The sequence below is a fragment of the Dermacentor albipictus genome, chromosome 9 (assembly GCF_038994185.2).
Source record: "Dermacentor albipictus isolate Rhodes 1998 colony chromosome 9, USDA_Dalb.pri_finalv2, whole genome shotgun sequence".
NCBI classification, from domain to species: Eukaryota; Metazoa; Arthropoda; class Arachnida; order Ixodida; family Ixodidae; genus Dermacentor; species Dermacentor albipictus.
In genome coordinates, this window is record NC_091829.1 from 109,663,388 (window position 1) to 109,679,498 (window position 16,111).

The window sequence follows — 16,111 nt, forward strand, 5'->3', positions numbered from 1 at the left end:
CTATTATAGCATCGCAAAAGAGCGGCCGGTCAGGTCGACCGAAGTGGAGAGACGGGAGACCTCGTTACTCGACGGAAGAAATCAGAGCGTCTCTCTTGGCGTCCGGAGTCGAGGGCAAGAAAGAACGGCTCGGGATGGGGCGCACGTGACGGCGGCGCACGGACACGCTGAGACGAGTAGTGACGCATTCGCCGGGCCGGCGCCGGTCAGACCTCCTCGCTTCACAGTTGGGGAGCTCCTCTCCCCGGCTGCCACGCTTTGACAAGCGTGGGCACCAACATGTACACACACACACACACACACGAAGACACGTGGCATTGAAACATGCCTGGACGCGCTTGGCAGGAAGCGTTGCGGCAGCGCTGAATGGGGCAAAATGTCCGCCGCTTTGAACGAAGCCTCAGCGTCCGTTGCATCCGCGCGTCGTAGGCGAAACGTAACAGTACGTAAATGAACCTATTAAACCACGTACACATACTTTCGCGCAGGCAGAACCTTAAACTGAGGTAATTACGCTCGTGTTTGAGCACACCGTATGCGTCCGTCGTGTTTCAGCAACACGAACTCCCAACGTGCGGGCGCTTTACGCCTTAAATAACGACCTTTTACTCCGTTTTTCTCTTTTTGCGCAATTCCAACACATAAGTAAGGCCAGTTACCGACTGATGAAGCAAAACCTCGTCTCAAAAAAGTGCTCCGCAGGGCTCTAACGAACTTTTCTGCAGATTTCCTCGGGTAGCTTTTTAGCCGTCGTCTGCTACGGCAGGGCCCGCATACCCGGCGCCACTGTCGAGGTCGCGGCGAGCGGAGGAGGAAAGTGGTTGGCGCTAGTTTTGGCGATTGAGGGGTTGACCAGCATGCTCATGGCATGCATGTGCGCCGCCATCCGACGGGCCCGACCTCGTTCACCTAACTACAGTAATCTAACGCACAGTTAAAAGCAGCAAGGCACCACAGCGCAAGCGTTGTCAAGTGGCTTTTTTCATATTTCGCGGGCTTTCTTCGGAACACGGAAATAAAGGACCACGCGAGAGGTATCGTGTAGGTTAAAAGTCGGTCGGTGGTTTCTGTATGTGCTCTACAAATCTGCGATATATGCGCACTATGTTGCCACACTCATCCCTCGAGTTGCTCATACCGTGGCTTACATTCTTAACATTCCTCCGCGTTTTGATGACAACCTGCAAATGTCAACAATATCAACAACGCACGTCTTCACTTAAATATCAAACTTTCGCACTTTTAATAGTGCGAAAAAAAAAAAACCTATTTAAACGGCTGTGCACAACCTCCGGCATCTGCTTACGCAGGCGTATCTACCTGAAAGCTCGCCTTCGTGCACGGCGCTTGCCGCCAGCGTTTCCCGGTAAACAGTACAGTTCCATATCCTGGAGTTGCCGGGAAGCGTGATCCGGGATCTTTCACGAAGCGATCACGAATTAACTTGAAATTTAAAATTTTTTGCCGTTTATGTACCACATACGGTGTGCTTTGCAATTTAAATGAAACTCGTTGCAATCTGTTTAGCTAAGCTAAGCAACTCAAATGTTGACGTATGGATTGAATGTTCTTCAGCCTTTACACCGGCGCCGTGTCTCATTGCTGCACGGAAAGCCCACGCTGCCGCTTCTTAGTTATTTACTACTTTTACTAGGTGGATGTTTCACTCCACACATTTAAACAGACGTCTCTTAGTGATCCAAAATGCTTCATCACTACCACAGCTAAACAGTTTCAGGAAAGCTGCAGACAATCTTGGAATTCCAGGCAGGTTGACCAAGTAATGTAATAGTGGTACAAACAAGGTGGAAAGCATCTTTATTTGAACTGAACAAGTGGTAAAATCTCAATGAACACCCAACTCGGTGAAATATGTACACAAGAAACCTGCACTTCTTCCTGCAGGTGCCGTATGTCCACAAACAAAGAAAATGAATCCGCGCGCGCACACACACACACAAACACAGCACACGGAGGCTGGCCCCATTGGAGGCTTGCGAGTGTTCAGGCCCACTCCTCCTCTTCGGCGGCTGCCTGGGATGCAAAGGCCGATGCTCCTCCTCCCCACATCTCGCCGCCGCCGCCGCCGCCGCCTCCTCCTCCTCCGCCGCCACCGCCGTAGCTCTGCAGAGACGGGTGTAAGCAACATCAACTTACAAGCAGTCCACAATACTTAACGAAGTGCGCCTGAAGCAGGGCTGCACAACCAAAAACCAGCCATCTTGGGCCACGTTTTTATGTTAGAACTTTTGGTTCTCGTAACTTAATACACTCGGACCGAGGCGATGAGAAACGCTGAACCAGTTTTGAGGACAAACTACGTGTTAAGACTGTTTTTTAAATACACAATGGGCTTGTTTGAGGAGGGACGTGGCGATGAAAACATTTATGGTAGTACAGGGTGTCTACCAAGTTGAGATTGCCAAATTCCCCGAGTACCTTTGCGAAATTCCTTGAGTGACAAAGCAGAACTATGTTTTATGTCAAGACGGGCTGAAACCATGTCGCCCGATGCTGTCACTCTAGTAAGCATATGAAAAACTTAAAAAACGACTTTATGCAGTTTTAATACTAAGGAGTTGTGTTTATGTTATTCAAAATGAGAATAGAAGAAAGGGGTTAGTAAAATGCAAAGCAGGTAAAATATCTCTGAATAAAATTGCAAATCGAGTCGGACATTCTCAAATATGAATGAAAGGGAGTGCATACAGAAGCAAATATTTTCGAACATGAGCTATTTTTATCAACTGATAGCAAGCTCAGTGGTATGAGGCCCAAACTTCGTTACAATTGAGAATCTCTCTCAACAGCTCGTAAGTGAACTTCAACTGTACTGAATACTCTCAGCCCGCGCGTAACGCCGCAGTGTTGCGTTTCACTGCTTCATAGAGTTGAATTTGGTTTGGATGAGGGACACCTGCACCTCAGCATCAGCCAACACTGTTTCCTGAGCTAAAGCTCCTTCAAAAGGGCAGCAGCACGCTTCCTTTCCCGTTCATTCCTCAATGCGTAGGTCCTTTCTGTTCTTGTCCTTCCGCCACTCGTTCGCCCCACAGACCATTTTTCGAACTCCCTCAGGGCCGCGAAAACGCCCGAAATATCGCCCAGTTGGAAAAAATGAAAAAAGTTGGAAAAAAAAATGCCGTTTCGGACCCGCGGTCACTGCGTGCGAGAGCGCCGATTCGAGGTGGCGAGGTAATCAAAACGGCAGCGGTGGTGGCTTTGATTAATGCCGTTTCGGAGCCGCAGTCACGGCAAGAAGTCCGGAAAATCGAACGGCAAAGGGTTCTAATACATTAACTCTATGGGGTACATGGTGGTGCCGCGAAGCCGTCCAAATTATCGGGCATCCGAAAAGTCTGTAGTCTGTTGTTGACTGCACACTGGCAACTCTGCCAGCCGACGACAGGGCGTCAAAGAATTCATTACGATTCCTGTCTGTTACACCAGCCAGCATTACCACAACTTTCAATCCTTTCAATAAAATTACAGTTAATTTTCCCTGATAGAGGCACAAATTCCCTTAGTTTTTTCAGACTAGTCAAAATCTGAGAATTCCCGGTTTTCCCACTTGGTAGACACCCTGTAATATATTGGTGGAATTTGGCACACAAGTGTGATTTGTTATGCTAATATCACAACTGAATTTAGTTTTGTGCCATCTATTATAGTTTTCCAGTTACAATTGACAGCCTCTAATGGTCATCCCCAATTACACACAAGTTCGCCAAGATTTTCACACCCGCATGTTCACAAGGGCCCATTCTGTGCAATAAAGCTACTGGTTCATTTTTTGAATGCAGAAATGAGCATAACATTTTTTTTAACTTTCCTATGCATACTGTCTAATGAATTTTGCAAAAAAGAACTGTCACTTCCATCACACCAAGGGTGTATACACAGTTGAACCTCATTCTCACACATGACGAGCAGAATGTTTCTCGCCGATAATAGCCTGAACAAACAAAGGAATTTTTTACATAATGAATCGCATAATGCATTGTGGCTGAGAATGCTGCCACAAGATGTCAACTGGGTGCAGTGGCGTAGCTAGGTCGTCTGGCACCCGGGGCCCATAGGTCTTCTGTCACCTCCCCCCCCCCCCCCGCTGTAGTCGGGGAAGGCGAGGATATCGATAATTTGCGGGTGTCTTCAGACGTATATGACACCTCTCCCCCCCCCCCTCTGGCCCCTTGCACCCGGGGCCCACGGCACCCCGGCCCCCCCCTGTTGCTACGCCACTGACTGGGTGGCTGCTTGTCTGTCTAGCACACTCTGAAGGTCAATTGGCTCAAGATAACATGTCAGTTCGTATAGCTGTAAACTATGGCATAGTGATACCTGTAATGCAACTTATTTGAGATGCAACAATTTTTTGGTTAATCGACTCACCAGCAGAGCTAGCACAGCATCCCACCCATCACGATTATAAACTTCCATTGGCAGCATAGCCTTTGTGCAGATGCACATTTCCAATGAGTGGCAGTGCTAAATTTATTATAAGACAACACATGAACAGTGCACATTCCTCACAGAAAAGCACTGCTGCCTCTCGCACGACAGATCTATAAAAAGAGAGTAATTTTACGAAGGGACGTTATCAGACTTTGGACATCACTGGACCTTGTGCACACCACAGGACAGCAAAGCGCACAGTCCGCACCTGAACACTTGTCCTACACAGTGCTTTCTACACACCCACTGATACAATGTCAAAGGAACAGCACTCACCGGGGCGCCTCCACCTCCTCCTCCGCCATACTTTGCTTCTGTCTGCAGCCAGTCGGGAACCTCTTGCTGACTCTACACAGAAAAACGTGAAAACGTGAGAAAATCGGCACATTTCACTCGCACTGCTTCATGTCGATTCGTCAGCCTATTTTACAGTGAAGCTGTGTACCTCTACCGTCCAAGGAAATTTTCGTGTAGTTGGAGTGGTCCCCGTACGTGGGCCGATCCTGGAGATAGTGCAATGTGGGGCCGACCCGCGGCGGAGGTGAAGCAGGCGTTAGGCACTCCCCATTCGTGGGCCAATCCCGAAGACAGTACAATGCCGGCCCCACCCGCGGCGGAGATGCAGTTTGCCCACATACACAGCTTCGCTGGTAATTTTTCATAGTGGAAGGGCACAGAGTCTTAAGTTGCCTTGCACTAGCAATTCTATCTAACGCCTGCAAATTTCTTTACTTCACCGCACCAGAATATTATCTGCCGTCCTCAACTGCACTTTCCTTCCCACGGTGGCCATTCTGTAACTAGCTTGACGTTGCGGGATTGATCGCAAACAGTCACACTTAGATTTAGGTGCACGTTAAGAACAAAAGGCAGCCAAAATTAACACGGAGTCCCTAGCAATTGCATGCCTCGTACAACAATTGTGGTTTTGGCGAGCAATAAACCCAGAATTCTACCTAACTGATTTAGATAAAAGTAAAGGAACAAGGAGAGATTAGAAAGAACCCTAGCAAGCTTTCCTAAGCACCCCAAGCAGGTAAAAAACTAAATTTGCAATGTCACAATGGCTTACCAGATACAGTCAAAAACTGTGTTAACGAAATCCTGAGGCAACGGAGCGTTTAAATCCCCAGAAAACCCCCATAGGAGTCAATGCATCTTGTATCTCTTAACATGCAAAACTTTTCTTACAGCAATCCCTCAATGAAATTTTCTGGAACGGCAGTCGGCAAATAATCCACGCACGTAATGCTAAGTGTGTCTAAAAACTGCTGAACTGTAGTGCAAACTACCGCCACAGCACACTTGTGTGGCTGCCACCATTATTGCTCACAAAAATGCAGTGGTGCTGTTAGTGGAGCAGTTGCACCTCGCAACATGCGACTGCACAGTGTCGGCATCAAAAATGCAACATTAGTATTCAATTTAAAAAAAGAACCAGAGGCAAGCACGCAGAGGGCACATTTATTATGTGCGACACTATAGCATTTGCTAAAGCGGAGCGGAATGCTTGTGTGGCAAGCTGACCATCGCAGACTAGCCAAATCAACAGTCGACACGTGAAGACTTGGTTAACCCCGATGACGCCTTATGCTCTGCGTAAATCTGCACATGGTCACGTGTGTGTAGCGCGTGTAGTGATCAGTCCGGTCGATCTGCTTTGCCCGCCTGCTATATGCCACCTCCAGCCAAAAAGAGGAAATCTTTGATGCAACAGGACAAGGCTGCAATTACTTCCCGGTTGAAAAGGGCTGTAAAAAAATGAGATCACCAACAAATTTGCAATTGCGGGCAGCTCAATGCCTACCATTTTGAAAAACAAGGCCTCCATTCTCTGTGCGCTCAGAAATGGTGCGAGTGCAAAGAACCAAACAGTGATGGCTGCAGCATTTCCAGACTGTTACGAACGGCCTGCAAAGGTACCAACCTACAAAATTTTCCTAGCTAGCTGCAGCTGCGGAGGTGGCAAGCTTCGAAGAAGCGACCATGGAACCCTCCCCCACCTGCTGCGTTGACTTGTGTTGTAGGGGTGACAATGTGTCGCATCAACGCCTCCTCGACGCTGCTATGACTAAACGTGGTCAGCTGACCAAGTATTGTTAGCGGATTCGCCGTCGCGGCCTGTTAGAAGCGGTGGAAATCCTGGGAGATGTCTTGTGGCCGTCTCGCGGGGCTTAGAAGTCATGGACAGACACAAAGACTCTGGACTTCAAAGGACAGAAATGCCACGGGGGAAACACAGCAACGACACGGGACAATTTTGTTCTGCAGAAAAAAAGAAGCCCCGCTGCTTTAAGGGAATTCATAGGCTGTCCGCACCAACATTACTAGACTAGGTTCAGTTTTCAAACTCCTGTGACTGTGTGGACACACCACCGATCCTCGCATCTCGTGGCGCTGCTGTTGCACTTTGCTCGGTCAGCATGGCGCCGATGGGGCGGACAAGCACTGTCCGCGGCTGTTCACGCGTTTTCGCGGTGTTTATTACACGCGTGTTTTGCCTAGTCTCAGTGCTTTTTGCGACACTCTTGTGAGTTTTCAATGCCGTGAGCAATTTGACAAGTTTACGGCCGACCCATGTCATCCAATTTTATTTGGCGACCTGAATGCATATTTACGCTTCGTTCCTGCAGCGACAACCTGCTTTAATGCGCAAGTATGCTTGCAAGTGAGCAAAGCTCTCGTAGGTTTTACATTGCCCTCGTGAATGTGCTGCTCTGATGAAAGAACTGGCGCTAGCTTCATTTTTTTTTTTGTCAACCCGAAATGAAGTTATGAGAGTGTACAGGCCCAGCTAACTTTAGCCAGAGTTTAAAATATGTGAATGCCAAGTAGCTGAAGAAAACCAAGATAATGTATGCCGTCACTTAGAGATAAATATTTTTTTCACTCCGCCTAGTTAGGTAATTAGTCTTAGTTATTTAATAAATTTGTGAAATATATAACTATATGAAAAGTGTCAATGGTAAACTTGTAGCCCGACATGAAAAACTCCCAACTCGTCTTTCTGATCCTCAATAGGTGCTACATAAAAGCGTTTTTCTGAGTGTGAAAGAATCCCACCGCTCGAGGCACTTTGCGTGTATTCCCGGGCTGCTTTCACGCTCGGAAAAACTTTTACGTAGCACGTACTGAGGAACAAAAAGCTGCGTCAGGAGTTTTTCATGTCGCTCTACAACTTTCTCATTGACAATTATAGTATTTGTGAAGTTCATTAAATAATTAGAATTATCTAATTAGGCATGATAAAACAATAATTTGAGTATTTCCAAGCGACAGCAAATAACATTGCCTTGGTTCTGGCCAGCTACGTGGCATTTGCATATTTTTAAAATTTGGCTAAAGTCAGCTGGGACACATTGTATATCGAGAGTCGGTGCCTTGAATTTATTCCTACGATTTTAAATAATGCACGGATCGACCTGTTGACCACTACAACTGCTGATGAGTACTTCTGATGAGCACTGCATTGACGAAATGTCTGATTTGTATATCTTACGTTCTAATAAAGAAAGAAAGAGTTATCCCCACGTGGATAAATGCAAAAGCATTGCCACCACCACCACCAAAAGTTGAGAGTTCGACTCTCACCAATGATCGTGGGTTCGAGTGCCTTAACTCAATATTACCTTCGACTTAATTATCACGAAAGTAAGTGGGTTCGACTCCTACCAGCGGTCGTGAGTTCGAGTGTCATAATGAACAATATATTTAAATATGTGCCTTAATTCACTCTCCCTAAATTAACTTCGCCTTAATGAACACCAAAGGCACTGTTCATTAAATAATTAGGACTAATTATCTCGCACTAAAGGTCGCAGGTTCGAGTGCCCTATCTTAGAAACTGGTACTAACATCGCCCTAACCCTTTCGCTGTCGGACCTTTCTGGCCGTGACGCACCCCCAGTGTCGGCTTGGTTTCAGGGAACGAGCATAACAGGGAATGAACGTAGCAATTTATTTTTGATTATGATTGGTATACAAATAACATAAGTCAATGCAATATGCACATTTGAGTGTTCTGCAGCTGTTGTTAGTAAACATCATCATCATCAGCCCGACTATAAAATCCGTTCAACATCCGAATCTGACGATGCGGAACCCTCTTCCTGGCATGCGACTCTGTCCCAGTCCGAACTCAGCTCGTATTGTGAATCGGAATTGAGCCACTGCTGCAATGAGCAGACAAAGGCCCGGCGCACTGAGCCATCCGAAAGTAAGTAACCGCGCACAGGGAGGATGCGCGCTTTCAGTGCTCGCACAACCGAGAGCAATGGGACGTTGCGTGATCAAGAAGACAGAGGGAGATGGAAAAAGGCTAAACAAAGTTCGAAGGGCTTTAGGTTTACTGCTGCAAGCCAGAAGCGAGGGTGCGACGAGAGAGCGAAAGCAGCAACGAGTCACTCTTTTCGGAGAGGCAACAGCACGTGCGTGACGCCATAGCAGGCACACCAACACAAGAAAAAATAAAAACCTTCAAACCAGCAGAGATGGCAGAACAACCCTTGAACCCATAACCACATGCGCGCGAAGCGAACACGGAGCCACCGCGCCACTCAGCAAAGAGAAAGTGGGGAGTGGCAGTCACGCCGTACTCTTCAGTACATGGAGTAACACAGGTCGGGGCGAATATAGAAAGAGTCAACAGATAGCGTGGCCAATCCAGGAGCGCCAGCTTTGCGCTCTGGCGCGAAATCTTGAACGCACCATAGAGAACGTACCGGTACGTCAGTGACACCATGGGGGGGGGGAAGCGCGATGACGTACTGGTACGTCCGTGACAGCGAAAGGGCTAATTAACACCAACGGTCATGGGTTCGAATGCCTTAACTCTATTTTAGTTAACGTTGTATTATTCACCTAATCCACTCTACCTTAACTGGCGTCGTCAACTGCCTCGACTGGCTCTCCTGGACTCCCTCGACTTTTTGGACCATCGTGTGGTCGCGCTAAAGCCGCCTCATGATTCATACAATACATTCGCATTAATAATTAGTACTACTCAGCAACAGCTGATTACAGCTACTTGCATTTACCCATCAGCAAGAGCTGATTAGTACAGCGCAGTGGACGGCAGGGGCTGCTGCGGCTTTGGACTAAGGACTCCACAGCGCATTCCGGGGGAGCACAGCAGCATTTTCACAGCTACGTAAAGACATTAAATAACGTATCGGTTAAAACACTTGCTGCGTTCGTAAGTTGCGCAGTCGGAGGAACCAAGCACCTTCGCCAACGCAGAGCTGCACCCGGCGCTCCCGCTCTCTGGTGGCAAACCAAGGCTCAGGGGCGCCCGTGATACACAGCGCCTACGGAGAGTTGAACTGAACCTAGTCTAGTAACGTTGGTCCGTACAATACACTGCGATGGGTGACCCGGGTCGTTTTTGGTGACTAGATGGAGGCCTTCGATGCCGACATGCGAAAGGCAGGCAGGTCGGTCTCTAAAAGGGCCCCTCACCAGGCCACATAGCAAATTTCAGTTATACAGTAAAACCTCGTTAAACCGTACCCGCTTAAACAGTAGTTTCGGTTTAAAAGTAGTAAAGTCAATTCCCCGACTCAGCGGCCATTGAACATAATGTATTTTGTATCCGCATTAACCGTACCAGCTTATTGCGTACGCATCGGTTAAAACGTAGCGTTTCCACTTTTCGTCGCGCAAACATGGCGGTGCGTCGTCTCCATCGGGCGGCCCGGCAGAACAACAAGCCTCAGAGATCGGTACAACGGCCTCCAAGCGCCCTGTGCGTTTGCATGTGAAGCCGCTACAACATCAACATCATTTCGACGCCGCATGGACGCCATGCCAGAGAGCGTTGTGGCGTCGTGCAAGCGAGGACTCGCGTCATGTCAAAGCTAGGATAAAAAAGACGCCGGGTGCTCAGCATAGAAGAAAAATTAGACATCATCCGTGCTACCGAACGTGACACGAAGAAGTCGGCGGTGGCCTGCGACATGGATCTGCTGTTGACTACAGTGTGTGGCATTTGGAATGCGAAGTTGCTCGGCAGCGCTGCTGCGACTGCGAAGAGATGTCGGCTACGAGGTTCGACTATTCACCATCGTTGCCGCTGTTGTTGCCGAAGTGTCAACTAGCGACAGTGATGAGGACGACACGGAAATCGACAGCACGGGCTATTCAGGCCCGACAGTGGCAGAAGCTGCGCGTTACGTCAGCCTCGTGAATGCGATCGTCGCAAGAACAGGGGCGCGATAACGTAACTATTCCAAACGAAAAGTTTTCCGAACTCCGGCACTTGGCAATGAAAAAGGCGCCACGGGACTTATGCAGCACTACTGCGCGCGTGCACGGAGAATACGTAACGCCAACGAGGAATCTGTCGTGCCGTGCGAGTGTTTGCCGAGAAGAGGGGAGCTGGCTGAGAAGCTGGCACGCAGCTTCAGTAAGTTTGAGGCCGCTGTCGTCGTGCTAGGCCGCCGCGACATCAAACGAAAATAACACTTACGTCCCGCGAATTGAATAAATACTGCATGTTTTTTCCCCTTTCATCGCACTCTCTCTGAGTTCCGTTATCGACAGGTAAGTGGGCGATCTCATGCTATTTCGCTTAAACAGTACTACCGTTTAGTACGTACTTTTTCCGAGCTCCGGCCGACTACGGTTTAACGAGGTTTCACTGTACACTGAAGTGCCCTCTAGGGAGCATTCTGCTGCAGAAATTTTTCAAATCGGTTCATTAATAGGAGAAATATTTCAGTGACGCGAACCCATGACTTCAGGCTGCGAGCGCCACTGCAAAGCGAAATTCCCTGCGTTCTCCCATACCAGAGCTCGAGAAATGTGCGTTGCATACGTCGCGGGCCCCGCCTTCATTTTTTTTCCTCCCCACTTACCGGCAGTGCGGGTGCACTTCCGCTGACGGTATCACACGCGAGTTGTTGACATTCTCTCGTTTCTTGTAGCGCACAATTTTGCGCTGTGCACGAGGACACCTGGCTAGCCGTACAAGTCAGTGCTAAACAAATACTGACACAGACAAGCAGATCACGGAGCACGATTGCATGCTGGAGCACGGTAGAAAATAAGTTTCGGTGTCTGCGCATGCGACTGCGTGTGGGAACAATCACACAAAACAAAAGTACACCTCTCTTGATGCAGTGCGAAGTAAACAAAAAGATGCATTGTATTGTATTGGGTTTTATGGCGCATAAGCAACTCAGGCTATCATGCACCAAACACATGGTATAATTTATTTCAAAAATTGGGTATCCTCAGCGAAGGTCCTCGTCTAAACAAGGACTCTGAGGAGCCCAACAAACCAAACGAAGACCTCAGCCTTCTTCTCAGGACTGAGAAAATGGGTGAGGTGCATCATAAGATGCGTGAAAAAACTGCGTAATAATTTTTAGAATTAGTAGTTCTGTGATATATTTTGTTTAGGATCGCTGCGTCTTTCAAAAAACTAAAAACTGAAGAAGTTTCTACTAGTGGGTTATCTCCTAAAAGCAAGCTGGGATGGAAGGGGATGCATTCATTGTAAAACACAGTAAAATATTTTTTCCTAAGCCGTTCGAGTTGTGTGTACGAGAATAAAACGTGATTTACAGCGAGTTCATTTCCACATCTCTCACATAAGGGTTTGTCTTGTTTTGTCAGTAGAAAGTTATGTGTTAGGTGTGTGTGTCCGATGCGCAGGCGGCATAAGATTACTTCCATAAAACATTCCTGATGCCTGCATGATCTCCATTCTCCTAGAATAGGTTTTACTAAATGTAGTTTGTTATTTTCTTCGCTATTCCATGTACGCTGCCATTTTTCTTTAAGCTTGTTTTTTTACTAAAAAAAACGCAGACATTTGGTGTGTGTATTATTTCAGTAAACTGTCGATTCAAGCAACAGATTGCACAAATAACAGATGTTGCCTTGAATAATTCTCGAGGTGACATGTCGCTACCAGCGACGTCACAGCCCAAACACGTGTACGTAAGACACACTAGCACGCATGCGTCACCTTTAACGCACGCACCCGTGGCCTTTTTGGCAAGACCACGTGATTAGCACTTGCATGTGGCCGGACTTTGAGCACGGCGGCTGCAAGGGGAAGGGCAAACGGCGCTTGGTTTGAAATTTCAGATTTTTCCCCAGGGTGTAGCAAAGTTATATTTAGCAGACACTATCATTAGCGCGCATTGTATGCTCCAAGTTTGCTCAAAATGGCCAGACCTGGTGAGGGGCCCTTTATGAAGTACTCAATCTCGAACAGGTTTGAAAGTAACGTGATCTTTGCAATCCCTTACAGAGGTGGTTTCACTTTAGCAAGACTAAAGTAACATACAAATGCAGAAAGCGGAGCTCCACAATACCTTACAGGGGGTATGTGAAATGCTTCCCAGAGAAATATGAATTACGTGGCTAGCACTACTCTCGCTGTAGTGTGTGGGGCGCTGGCTCTCGGTTGGCGGGTCACACACAGTGATTCATGGCTGTTGAATTTAACGGAATCGTAGCCGTCACCATTTGACAGTGCCGAAGAGCTGATGCAGCCGACATTGTCGCTCGAAGACATTGTGCAAATAGTCCAGTGCAATAATGGATCAGCCGAGCGTCTGCTCTTCACTGCTTTTGTTCTCTGTACTGGCAGGGCCAGCCAACCCTGTGCCAGATGCAATGAAATTTCACTTCGGCTGAATTTGCTATAAATGCCTAGCGTATACTTTTAAAGTAATCGTGGCAAAGCTGCTGGGCTGGAAATTGCCTAATTTCGTTATTAACAGGTATTAAGCAGCGCCTATGGAGACAGCGCATGGAACTGGCAGCAAAGCGGTAGCAATGAGGATGTGGCAAATATTGAACCGTGGGCAAGTCTTGATCTCTCACTTGCGCCTAGGCAGCCAGGCACAATGTTCCTTCATGTGCTAGTTAACGGGCATCTTTCTTGGCATGCATTCCGTTCTGCCTGTAGCAGTCGCGATCTGAGCTATTGCAAGAATGCCGATGGGTTGCATGTCTGTCGGGTGCTTGAATATGTACTCGAACATGAACGATGGCTGTGCAATACACACCGCTGAGTAGAGGAAAGCCGAACACATCTTTACTGGCCCAGCTGGACCAGTTTTTCAGAAAAAAGGTGCGCATTAAATTTGAGTAAATACGGTAATCACTAGCACACACTTTGCTAGTGGACCTTGAGTACAATTTCCAAACAAGTAAGGGATCATGTTTAGCAGAGCAAAATAATTTTGTTCTCGCCTCTGCCATGCTGTAGCAACAGCACTGGAGAGTTAAAACCTGGACACATGAAACGCCCCCAGTTTCAAGCACCACAGTGCAGAGGAACCGGCCACACCCACTACTTTACATGCGCTTGCCCGTGTGAATGGGGCGGCTAGATAAAAACATGCTGTACTTGCCTACAATCTCAGAGGTCACAGTAGAGTGCAAGCACACCCACTTGCATAGCAACTCGAAAAGGTAGGCAAGAGTGAGCACAGTGAAACCAACATTGTGGCAAGTGCAGCTTTACGACACGATCAATAAAGGAAACATTATCCAGGTACAATCTGCACAGGACACTAAAACGGTGGCAGAACGGAGGCAACAGCCAAGCGCACCCACCTCGGACAGGATCTTGATGAGAGGAGCAGCTAGTGCACTGTTGGCGTCAGAGTCGTAGAAGCTCGAGGCCTTGCCCAGGTTGCCCACACGGCCAGTACGGCCCACGCGGTGCACATACTCGTCTATGGACTGGGGCAGGTCGTAGTTGATGACGTGGCGCACATCCTTGATGTCCAGACCGCGGGCGGCCACAGCCGTGGCCACAATGACGGGGCAGGTGCCCCGCCTGAAGTCCTGCAGGGCCTCCTCGCGCTGCCGCTGATACCGATCCCCGTGGATGCTGGTCGTCTTGACACCCTTCTGGGACAGGAAGGCAGCGAGGAAGTCGGCAGTCTTCTTTTTCTCCACGAACACCATCACTCGGTCGCTGCCCTCCTCGGCGAGGATGTCCAGAAGCTTTTGTCGCTTCTCGAACTGGGTCACCTGGTAGATCTGCTGCTGGACGTCCGAGTTGGCCGCGCCCAAAATGCCCACCGAGAGCATGACGGAGTTGTCCAGGAACTCCCGCGCCAGCATCTGAATGGACTCCGGGAAGGTGGCAGAGAACATGAGCGTGCGACGCTGGCCCCTCGGTGGCATGGTGGAGTGCCCCACGAGGGCGCGAACGTCGGGCTCGAAACCCATGTCCAACATCCTGTCGGCCTCGTCCAAGACCAGGAAGCGCAACTTTTCGAATGTGATCTGTAACGAGCCCAACAAAACAGGAAGGCGACGAGCGGATGTCATTCTTGAAAGTGCACTGCTTCACTGAGTCAACAGAAGCCTAGTGCAACCTGCAACTGTTTTGTTAACTGGGAATCTGATAACACAGGCATATATTGCCAGCGCATATGATTGTTCGCACCATATGCACTGAAGTACAATTACACAAATTGTCGCAAAAGCTGTACAACTGAGCTTCAAACCCAGGCTTCAAACAGCTTTGCGACTGGGGGGGGGGTGTTTAGAAATTATTTCTTGGCTAAATTTTATGAAAATTTAGCCACTCAGTTTTTCATGCCGATTTCAAAAATATATTTCCATTTTAAATTGACTGAGTGGTTCTAGATATAATTAAAATTAATCGCCTATTGTTTAAGGGGGGAGGAGGGGATCAGAATTAACTTTCTTGTTTCTTGACAGAAAGGGCTGAAATTTGGCACACACTGCACATTGCAATAAAAAGACAAATCTAAAATTTCATTAGGATATCTTAATTAGTTTTTGTTTTATAAGAATTTATAAGTTCCTTGCTTGTGGAAAGCCTGGCACAGTTAACAAAACATGATAGGGAGCTGGGAATACTTTGCATGTTTGCCCAGATGTCTAATCTACATCAAGACAGTGTTCGATTTTTTTTTTTAGTGCGCTAATAATTTTTTTCTCGACATAACATGCACGTGACTGCTTCACTGCATGGAGCCATGTAGTAATTGTGAAATAATTAAATAATGGAAAGATAAAGAAACATTTCAAGACTGTCTTTAAGTACAGCACAGCTTGTGGATCACAGCAAAACAAACTGGGCCAAAATCGGTCCAGCCATTGTTGTGCTACGCTTTCCACGAGCGAGGTGATTGACAAAAAAGATGCAATTCAGAAAACAGGCTGCAAAGTTTTAAAAGCACTGCAAATTTATTAAAAAACACCAGGGCTGTAATATTTTGAATCATTGCTGTCAGGCATCTTCTTACACCATTGCCTCATTGTTTGGTGGGCTTTGGATGCCTTCTTCAGGCCTTCTTTATCCTTTTATTGCGCCATCTGGAGTAGTGCATGACCACCATTTTCATTGCCAGACCGAGCCTGGTATCGCAGTGTATACCCACAGAACGCTGTTGGCATCTTGGGCACAGAGCTTTAGCGATCAAAGAGTTCATCGCGGAAACAGGCATAGTAATGAACTCACAGTCACAAGGGGCCGAAATTTGTTCTTGGCATTGCTGCTTCCGCTCAGTCGCGAACACTGCATGCCTGCGCTTCTGTAGTCACCGCTGACACAAAACGCGGCTCGAGGCGCGTCTGAATCGTGCGACGATTCGTCTGGTGAGCCTTGAGTCACCATACAGTATGTAGCTCGTCGACGGTTGGGGCTCACTCG

At 47.8% G+C, this 16,111-nt stretch overlaps 1 protein-coding gene across 1 annotated transcript in view; it reads right to left on the reverse strand.

Annotated features, from left to right (window-relative positions):
• Window positions 1-1,799: 1,799 nt before the first annotated feature.
• Window positions 1,800-16,111, reverse strand: part of LOC135897498 (probable ATP-dependent RNA helicase vasa-like) — an 86,961-nt gene continuing 72,649 nt past the window's right edge. The window contains 3 exon segments of the mRNA XM_065426142.2: window positions 1,800-2,124; window positions 4,732-4,803; window positions 14,032-14,712. Coding sequence (XP_065282214.2) covers window positions 2,005-2,124; window positions 4,732-4,803; window positions 14,032-14,712 — 873 coding nt within the window. The 3' untranslated portion in view covers window positions 1,800-2,004.